The sequence below is a fragment of the Macrobrachium nipponense genome, chromosome 37 (assembly GCF_015104395.2).
Source record: "Macrobrachium nipponense isolate FS-2020 chromosome 37, ASM1510439v2, whole genome shotgun sequence".
In the NCBI taxonomy this organism is placed as follows: Eukaryota; Metazoa; Arthropoda; class Malacostraca; order Decapoda; family Palaemonidae; genus Macrobrachium; species Macrobrachium nipponense.
In genome coordinates this window covers 23148313-23159547 of record NC_061097.1, presented here as the reverse complement: position 1 = coordinate 23159547, position 11235 = coordinate 23148313, and the positions used below count along the sequence as shown (strand labels likewise).

The window sequence follows — 11235 nt, the reverse complement described above, 5'->3', positions numbered from 1 at the left end:
GAAGATTTTAGTTAGATACGAAAATCTTTAAATTCATGTAGAAATTGTTGCAGAATCTTTTGAAGCAAGAACCCACGACTACAAATAGAACACAACATCAGTAACATTAATAAAACACAACAGAAACATTAACAAGAACTATTGAAGCTGTATCGTTTCCATAACTCTAAAATTAAATTTTCCTTTACCCACAAGATTTAAGACCCGAACCCTGCGGTCGCACGGACTCCATGAGCATGGAAAAAATCCACATCCGCGAGTTAGATGTGACAGATAACTTCCGCATGTCACCGAGATCTGCCCAGAGGCAGCAAATGGGTCCCAACAACGATACCCCGACAGCCACGCCTACAGCAACACAGGTCACAGGTACCTCATAAAATTTCGCTTTTCAGTATGGTAGAATTCATGACGATTCACAATTAGACGACTTGCCACTGAATTTTTTTATTTTTTTACTAAAATGATAAGTACAGAGGTGAACCGCAACATTTACGTGAAATAACTCATTGACTAAGCATAAATAGAGATACATTCCCTAATACAACTTGGCTCCACTTGCTCTGGTGGCAGTCAGTCCTGCTGCAGTCGATTGTGTTGGCCTTGTTAGCTCGTAGTTGGCAACTGATCAGAATCTGTCAACGAAAATCGCCCAAATTAAACATGCTTTTCTTTATATTTATATATATTTTTAATGTGTAATGAACCGTTCCTACATCTTGTTAGATGGGGAGTATAAGTAATGCTTTGTTAATCTACCTTCAACAGCAATATCTCTTTATATCCCATAACCAAATGACCATGGATGGACATAAATCCACATGGTTATAACTGAAAAAAAATGAAGGAGTAAATCTCATAACATTTTGAAAGATCTATAGCTTAATTTATGCTTGATATACTACTTATTGAATTAAAGAAAAATAAAAGACACCTGCCTCACTCCATTTAACTAGCAATGTCCCAACATTTTCATCACATTAACATTTTTTTTACATTTTTCATACGAAAAATTTAAATGATTTATTACTCTCTTTCTGAGGTGCAGCTCTCAATGCTGGAATAGACAATGCCATCTCAAATGTCATTCATATAAATCTCTAGCGCTTGATTCCCTGCTATAATTAACACAACTTACATACAAAAATAACTTATACTTATACAGAAAGTTTTTGTTAAGGTGAATGGTGAACGATGATTTATTGTTTTTTATAATTTAGAAGAGTTCCGTTAATTAATTCCCCTATTCAAATTTTTTTAAAAAACTGTTATAATTTCACAGGTTTGAGCGATAGCTGCCAGATAATATGTGAGCTGAACGATATTATTTAACGTGTTGTGGCTCGTCATATCAGTTAATGAGCAAATAACGATAGAAATTATTTTCAGAATGATTCTTTTTCAAAACCACTGAATCGCATACTTATTATTATTCCCCACCTTTAACAGCAAAAGTATAGAGCTATTTCATATCAGGACAAGAGTATTAATACACACGATGGCAAAAAGTGAAGAACGAATGAGAACGAGAGAAAATAATACGCGAAATTATTATCTAATTTCTGTGTTACTCCTAACATTGGATGAAATATTATGATTTGTTACTCTTGTGATGGCAGAACGACCAGAAAGGCATAGGTTCGATTCCTGGTCTGTTAGGTGTACTTATGTAAATGTATGTGTATATATATATATCATATACCTTTCGGTGTGTCATTTCCAAGGTGAAGTGAATCTGATATTAATGAACATATATGACTACGAGCTGAGCTGAATACAAAACCTCAGGCCAAAGGCCAAGGCACTGAGACCTACGATGTCATCAGCGCTGAAACGGAAATTGACAGTAAAGGTTTGAATGTTGTAACAGGAGGAAAACCTCAAAGCAGTTGCACTATGAATCAAGTTTTAGGAGAGGGTAGAAAGTAAGATGAAGAAAGAGAATATGAAAGGAGGTACAGTGATTGGAACGAAAGTGGTTGCATTTAGGGGCCGAGGGCATGCTGCAAAGAACCTTAAGTAATGTCTACAGGTGCACCGCGTGAGGTCAACTGACGGCATATATGAACATATATGAATGATACACATACACGCATATAATTCATACATTCATACAAGTGTGGTGTCCAGCAGACATACTCAAGTCCTCTCGAAGTTATATATCACGTACAAATATATATATATATATATATATATATATATATATATATATATATATATATATATATACACATACACTTGAGTACTTCTGGAAACCGAGTAAAATCAGAAAGACTTATGGAAAAATGCGACGGAAATTAAAAAAAAAAAAAAAAAAAAAAAAAAAAAACAAAAAAAAAAAAAAAAAAACTTGTGATACTGTTCATTGTTTATAATCTCTTGCTTAAAAACAAATCCGGCTGTTGTCAAAGCTTGCAAATCAGAAAATGCGGTATTATTTTCCCTTGCACTTCAATTATTCTTTTCTCTGGAACACACTGCCTCATTTGAAAATAAGATCTTTTCACACAGTCAGCTTGTTTTTCCATTGCTCTCCTTGCCAAGTGCTTTCTTTACCATTTGATGAATTTCACCAGCCCCTACCATGTGGTCTGTGTGGCCTCATAATTAAGTTATCCTGTCTCTGCATAATTATAAAAATAAAAAAGTTCTTCTGTATAAAATAATCAACAATTTCAATTAAGAGTTCAACCACAAGCAGAGCAAAATTCTCGGTACTGTTATTCATTTTCAGAACCATTAAGCAATTTTTAAATTTTTACCCTCATCACACACTGATATATTAAAACTGGATGAACTCAAACCTGGGTCTGGGTTGTGAATATGAAGGGACAGTTAATTCAATAGAACTATGATACATCAACTACAGGTAAATTTTTAAACAGCCTGCATCACTCATACACATAGCAGGCACATGCGCAGACAGACTCTCTCTCGCTCTCTCTCTCTCTCTGTCTAAAATAATGTGATAAATTGGTAAGTGATTCAGTTACTTGAAGTCATTAAAAGTCAGTAAAACTTGCAAAAAAAAAAAAAAAAAAAAAAAAGTAGAAACCGATGTGGTTAAAACTTTCCCCTCTTCACTTTGACATGAAACCTCTCCATCTATTAATGGGACGAACGAACAAAAGGTCGAGAAGAAAGAACAAGAAATGAAATACCATGCAAAATCCCTGTTGTCAACGTAACTGCCCCATCCTTTTACAAAGAAGTTAGGAGGGGCCCCTCACTGCGGGAAGGACAGGATGAAAAAAAAAAAAAAAAAAAAAAAAAAAAAAAAAAAAAGTTTTGACCCTCATCCAAGAAAAAGAGTCCAAACTGGGAAAAGGATCCTCTGTCTCATAATGAATTTCACTCTGTGATGTTTCCAAACAATAACATTATTTTTCTATATCCTAGTCTGATACCGAGATGATTTAATTGAAACCGTACAGTTATACAGATGCTATCAGTATGTAAGTGCAAGTAAAAAATTTAATGTACTGTAATCAGTTAATCTTAAAACAACTGCCCAAAGAAACTATTATATACAACTTCGAATGTGCCGCAAGTAAGAAATTTTTGATATTTTCATCGTTTTTGAAATCAACGAAAATCACACTACACTTTATGTATTATTATTATTATTATTATTAATTATTTTTTTTTTTTTTTGCTCTATCACAGTCCTCCAATTCGACTGGGTGGTAGTTATAGTGTGGGTTCCGGGTTGCATCCTGCCTCCTTAGGATCCCATCACTTTTCTTACTATGTGCCGTTTCTAGGATTACACTCTCCTGCATGAGTCCTGGAGCTACTTCAGCCTCTAGTTTTTCTAGATTCATTTCAGGGTTCTTGGGATCGTGCCTAGTGCTCCTATGATTATGGGTACGATTTCCACTGGCATATCCCATATCCTTCTTATTTCTATTTTCAGATCTTGATACTTATCCATTTTTTTCCCTCTCTTTCTCTTCAACTCTGGTGTCCCATGGTATTGCGACATCACTGAGTGATACTTTCTTCTTGACTTTGTCAATCAACGTCACGTCTGGTCTGTTTGCACGTATCACCCTATCCGTTCTGATACCATAGTCCCCGAGGATCTTTGCGTGATCGTTTTCTATCACTCCCTCAGGTTGGTGCTCGTAACACTTATTACTGCTTGGTAGCTGATGTTTCTTGCACAGGCTCCAGTGGAGGGCTTTTGCCACTGAATCATGCCTCTTTTTGTACTGGTTCTGTGCAAGTGCCGGGCATTCGCTTGCTATGTGGTTTATGGTTTCATTTTTCGTATTGCACTTCCTACATATGGGAGAGATGTTATTTACGTCTATCGTACTTTGAATATATCTGGTTCTTAGGGCCTGATCTTGTGCCGCTGTTATCATTCCTTCAGTTTCCTTCTTTAGCTCTCCCCCTCTGTGGTAGCGCCATTGCCATGTGTCATCGCTAGCTAGTTCTTTAGTCTGTCTCATGTTTGTTGTGCCAGTCCTCTGTTCTGTCTGTCATTCTCCTGTCTGTATATTTTCTGGGTCTTCGTCTACTTTTATTAGTCCCTTCTTCCCATGCACTCTTTAGCCACTCGTCTTCACTGGTTTTCAGATATTGCCCCAGTGCTCTGTTCTCGATGTTGACGCAGTCCTCTATACTTAGTAGTCCTCTCCCTCCTTCCTTTCGTGTTATGTATAGTCTGTCCGTATTTGCTCTTGGGTGTAGTGCTTTGTGTATTGTCATATGTTTCCTGGTTTTCTGATCTATACTGCGGAGTTCTGCCTTCGTCCATTCCACTATTCCTGCGCTGTATCTGATTACTGGCACTGCCCATGTGTTTATGGCTTTTATCATATTTCCGCCGTTGAGTTTTGACTTGAGTATCGCCTTGAGTCTCTGCATATATTCTTTCCTGATCGTGTCCTTCATTATTATTATTATTATTATTATTATTATTATTATTATTATTATTATTATTATTATTATTATTATTATTATTGACTACTTCAGCAATGACTACTTCAGCAGCGTTACGCTTGTAGAGATTCTTCTCTATTTTCCGAATAGCGGCTTTTCCGTGCTACTTAAAAAGGCCAGTAGAGCGCCTATGGAGGTCATTCCCAAATGCAGGGTCAAGATTGGTGTATATATTTTCAATTACAATTTTTACGGGTAAACTATGATACCATAATCATCAGTCCATAGAGAGAAACCGTTATTGACTTTTGGTAACTACGGTAGTATAGTTTACCCATAAAAATTGTAACTGGAAATAATATATACCCAATCTTGACCCTACATCTGAGAATGACCTCATAGGCCGCTCTACTAGCCTGTTTAAGAAGCACGGAAAAAAGCCGCTATTCGGAAAATAGAGAAGGATCTCTACAAGCATAACGCTCCTGAAGTAGTCGTTGCTTTTAATAAAGTATAATTATTATTATTATTGTTATTATTATTATTATTATTATTATTATTATTATTATTATTATTATTATTATTATTATTATTATTATCATTCAATTTCTGATTCCCAGGTAAGACAGGAAGCACAAATCACATGAAAACATTTATCATCTTGGCGATTCCAACGGCGTCACAATTTTGCCCATCGGAGTTTAACTGACACACTGATGCTGTATTTTATTTATAGCATGATCCATGGCCACACACAAACACATACACACACACACAAAAGGGGAGGGGTGGGGGTGGGGGGTCCACTCGTTTTTCTTTTCTCATAAAGCCCAAGCTCAGCCACACCCTCGAGACCAATCCTGAACCCTGAGTACTCCCTACAAAATCTCAACCTTTTCAACCTTCATTGAAATAATTAGGTACTGGGAATTTTCTGGCGCCTCTTTTCACCTTAATTTCCTTTTTCGAGCTTCAGGTTGTTCATTTTAACTTCCAGTCTTTTTTTTTCTGTCATCGATTTATAAATAGGATGCTTTACTTCAATTTTCAAAATGAATCTGTTGTTACATCCTCCTGATGACCAGGAAATCAACCGACGACATCAAACCTAACATTCTGATGTCCGCAAGTAAAATTCACAGAAAGCATTTTTTTTTAAAATTAAATGCAGTCGCGATGCAGATTAAGTGGGTGAACTCAGCCCGTTACGGTCTGGTAGTTCATTTGGTAATTTCCTTCATTCCCTTTTAGTAAAGTTCTAGTCGAACTCTCATCGGTAATGGCTTGCCAATCTTATGTAGATAAGAGATATTTGCTTCACATACGCGATGCGGCAGTTCACAAACGGGAACCTCACTCTCTGGGGAGGGCCTGCTGTCGGCTGTAAACGGGTTTGCTGCTAATGTTCAAAGGACCTATATCGTCCACAATTTGCAGTTTACACGTTGTATTTCAATTAGTATAAAGCAGGCAGCACACCACCATTAATCATTACATTTGGATTCTTTTGTGTAATTTTACCTCTCTCACTTGAAGGTCAAAGCCCGAAAGTCTCTGGTGAGTTGATGGTCTACTGATCTTCCTCTGATGAGTAGCTTCTCGCGAGTCGCATATTTTTTTGTATCTGATTAGGAGAGGTTTGAATTCTCTAAATCCTTTAGCCGTTTCAAGAGCCTTGTAATTAGGTGTAAATAACATGTCGCTTACCAAACAAATCCATCAAAGCAATCAGTATATCATCAGATTACCAGAGCTTAGGGGTCTGACCCTCTAATGAGTGGTAAAAGTGTAAGGTAATCCTGTAGGTTTGGGGTCCAAATTCTCTGCATTACGTAAAGTGAAGATCAGAGGACAGATTTATCAAATATTTATTGAATCACGGATAACAATGAAAAATTGAGTAGCTTATCTGCTTGCGGAAGCAGAAATTAAAAGAAAAAAAAAATGGGGGTGGGGGGGGGGGGCGGTAAGGTTAAAGGGGCACGTAAATAAACAGAAACACGTCTGAGGGGATAAGGACTCCTAGAATTTTTGAGAAAATCGTTAATCTCTGCTTCTGGCAGCACATAAACTTCGATTTTTTTTCTTTTTAGCAAATATACTTCTGTTTTGCAGGTCTGCCGAAAGAATAAAATGAAAATAGGGAAGAGAACTCAACCAAACACACATAAGGGAGCAGCGAATCTGGACCCCCAAAACTGTAGAGTTACCAAGTCTAAAACCCATTTATCTTCCAAGATTGATCTTACAGAAACTTCTTGGTAAGAGACAACTGTCACATTCGAGTGTTTCTTGCAGAGTTCGAGCAGCACTTCGTCCGCGTTCTGAACAAGGTCTACCAGACGATCGAGAAGAACGAGATGCGTCTCGGAGAGCACGACAGACGGGAGGCAGTTAGGGTCGAGTGGCAACAGGTAAAGTTAAAGCAAGTTGTTGACTTGTTTGTTTGTTTTTCTGTATGGTGTTTTGACGTTGCATGACCAGTGGTTATTCAGCAACGGGACCAACGGCTTTACGTGACTTCCGAAGCAACGTCTAGAGTGAACTTCTATCACAAGAAATACAAATATCTAACCCTCAGCGAAATGCCCGAGAATCGAACTCGCGGCCACCGAGGTGGCAGGCCAACACTATACCAATCCCACGCCACTGAGGTTAACTAGTGATAAGTGGAATGGAATGGACTACCAAAAGCCAAGCGCTGAAACCTATGGCGAAAGGTTTAACAGGTGCAATCGCAAGAAAGCCTCAAAGCAGTTGCACTATGAAATAATTTTGTTTGGAGAAGGAGGATAGCTGGATGGAGGAAAGATAATATGAATGGAGGTACAGTAAAAGGAATAAAAGGGTCGCAGCTCGGGGCCGAAGGTACGCTGCAATGAGCCTTTATTAATGCCTACAGTGCATGATAGTCAGGAGCCCAATCGCAAAAGATATGTAATACCAAATCCAGTTACACGTAATATATAATGCCGATTGCATATTTGTAATGCCAAATGCCAGTTACAGGGGATATGCAATACCAAATTCCAGTTTAATACGATACCTAATGCCCACTGTTAATTACATAAATATATATACTGGCAAAATCCAGTTAAAGACGGTATTTACTCTCATTTTCTAAATGTCGAGTTTTATTAAGCATAAATCTATTATATATTCGATTACAGATAAATTTCACCATGGCTTGCTTGCACGATAATCAGTCAATCATATTTACAGATGTTTTGTCACTAATTCCTAAATATGACATACAGCGCTTATTTCGTTAATATCGAAATAATATGCAAATCCGAATTTCAAACAGGCATACGGGGACGAATTCATAAAACTGACATGAGGTGCTTAACCTAAAATAACACGTATTTCCACAGCTTAAAACCTTTCTCCTAATTACTTAATGCGTCCGCTAGTACAATATTTCATGGGAAAATAATAACTCATATATACACATAATCATACTGATTGTTATCCATTCTACAAACTAAAATTTTTTTTTAATATCCGTGTTATCCATTCTGTAGGCTAGAATCTTTTTTAATATCCGTGTTATCCATTCTATAGGCTAGAATTTTTTGATATCCGTGTTATCCTTTCTATAAGCTAGAATTTTTTTTAATATCCGTGTTATCCTTTCTATAGGCTAGAATTTTTATAAAATATCCGTTTTATCCATTCTTTAGACTAGATTTTTTTTTTAATATCCGAAGAGAGATGTTCATCGAGTGCTGGATGAATTTCATGACAGTATATCAGTCCTAGAATTTACGTGTTGCATAACAAAAATCACGCGGAAGAATCTGCTGTATATAAATATTAAAAGTTGAAAGAGAATATGGGCACTGAAATATATAATGTACTAAGTTCTTACTGACTGATGAAGTCACATTCATGACAATAAGGAGAACAGAGAGAAAAACTGTGCACATTCAGGCTCTATTAGTCACATTTCTTTTTCCGTATATATTTTCGCATACTTCTGAGATATGAGCTACCTTATTATGACTATTTTGCCTTTTTTTAAGGCTAGAAATTACGTGGAATATTACTGTTAGCTTGGGATATTTTGAAAATATCTAATCGTAGTCTATACAAAAAAGAGTATTTTTGTTCTTAATGAGAGTCTGTCACTTGGAAGGCCATACCCAAACGTGTCTGCACCCCTAACGTTTCTGTGCTCCAAATGTTTCTGCATCCCGAACGTTCCTGTAACCCAAACGTTTCTGTAACCCAAACCTTCCTGTACCCCAAACATTTCTGTACCCCAAGCGTTCCTGTAGCCCAAACGTTCCTGTACCCCCAATGGTTCATGTACCCCAATGGCTCCTGAACCCCAACCGTTCCTGTACCCCAAAACGTTTCTGTAACCCAGAAGTTTCTGTATCCACAAACATTCTGCACCCAGAATGTTACTGTACCCCAAAATTCTGAGCCCCCACCGTTCATGTACCCCCAAACGTTCCTGCACCCAAATTCCTGTACCCCAAATGTTCCTGTACCCTAACCGTTCCTGTACCCCCAAACCATTCCTGTACCCCAAACTTCCTGTAACCCAACCATTTCTGTACCCCCAACTGTTCCTGTACCCCAAACGTTCTGTACCCCAAACCATTCTGTACCCCTTAGCCTCTGTTTTCGTACCCCAACGGTTTTATGACCCCAATCGTTCCGTGCCCCAACATTCCTGTACCCAATCGTTTCCTAGTAAGTGGAGGATCTACTGATTACTCTGAGAGTCACATACTTTTTATACTTGACTAGACCATCATTGGATTTGGTAGAGGTTTAAGGATAATTAGGATATATGAGAGCCTTGCATCTTAACTTAGATGTATGAACTGGTGCAGTGTTTAGTGGTTAGCGTTGCGATATACCACTCAGATGTCACGGGTTCGCGTCTACCCCCAGGGCGATGAAAAATCACTAGCTCTGCATCATGATCAGTTACTGCTGCAGTGTGGGGTCTGTGGTGGGATGTTGAAACTAACGATCTTTGGAAGCTTGAATTTCAAGTCAATGGTCCCTGTGTGCTTGTTCCATGTGAATCGGTTTCATCTAATGAAATATAATAAGTTAAGTATTTCTTAGTTTAACCAGACCAATGAGCTGATTAACTGCTCTTCTATGGCTGGCCCGAAGGATTAGATATTTTTACGTGACTAGGAACCAATTGGTTACATAGAGAAAATGGTCCTACAGCTTACTGTGGGATCCGAACCGCATCATATCGAGAAATGAATTTCTAATCATCAGAAGTAAATTCCTCTAATTCCTTGTTGGCAGAGCGGAGAATCGAACTCCGGACTACCCAATCGGTAGGCGAGCACGTACCCCACTCGTCCAACGAGGAACTTATGAAATAGTAATTAATAAATATATTCATTTTCTTTATAACAGGTGTCCCTGGTGTGCGATCGCGTCCTCCTGGCCTGCTTCTTGCTGTCGACAGTCATAGCGACGACGACTATACTATTTTCCTCGCCCCACGGTCCTTGACAACATCTCTGTCGCGTTTTCTAGCAGAGTAAGCGAAACGAGAGGTATGAAACCTCGTCAGGGAAAATCTAATGAGAAAATGAAGAAGCGAGGACGTCTGTTCAGTCACACATCTAATTGTCTAAGAAGTCGTTAAGTGTCACAATCGTGCCGGTGGGTCCCCCCCTCCCGAGGGCATATCATCTTCAGCACTGGAAATCCTATAATATCGACCTAATTTTTGTTTGTTCATTTATTCATTTCATTGAAGCTTCTTAGAACCTATGTGATTCCATTTTCTAAACAATGCTAACTGTTCCGTGAAATCGAAATGTCAAGCATGGAACTGGGAGATGGATCCTTCCTTCCGTGTCACTTCGCTGAAAAAAGAATAAAAAAAAAACAACATGTTCTGATTAATAAAAGTTTTGGTAATTTTCATTCCATATTCTATTTCCCTTAATATGATCATTCTCACTTCTTAAAAATTGTCAAGGTTGTATAATGCACGCGCAATAAGCACACACAAGTATAAGAATATGTGAAAACACACGTAAGTATATACACATATAGTATATATATGTGTGTATATATATAGACTTAGGTTTTTTATTAAAAAAAAACAACGAAAAGGATTCATTGAAATGAAGGTTCCGTACGTAGAATTAATATCAATTCATCTCCATTATGTTTAGCTAATTATATATACATATATTTATATATATATATAATAGATATATATATATATTATAATATAAATATATATATAATATAATAATTATATATATTCTAATTATATAAATATATATATATATAATATATTAATTAGAGCTCGATTGGTTCTATTTTTACTGGCCCCGGGTGGGGCGG

At 37.4% G+C, this 11235-nt stretch overlaps 1 protein-coding gene across 1 annotated transcript; it reads left to right on the top strand.

The window, feature by feature from the left end:
* Positions 1-200: 200 nt before the first annotated feature.
* Positions 201-10760, top strand: LOC135208940 (ligand-gated ion channel 4-like). The gene is made up of 3 exons (XM_064241498.1): positions 201-369; positions 7189-7304; positions 10288-10760. Exons 1-3 carry the CDS (start codon positions 231-233, stop codon positions 10384-10386), a joined length of 354 nt encoding a protein of 117 aa, XP_064097568.1. The 5' UTR covers positions 201-230; the 3' UTR covers positions 10387-10760.
* The last annotated feature ends 475 nt before the right edge of the window (positions 10761-11235 follow it).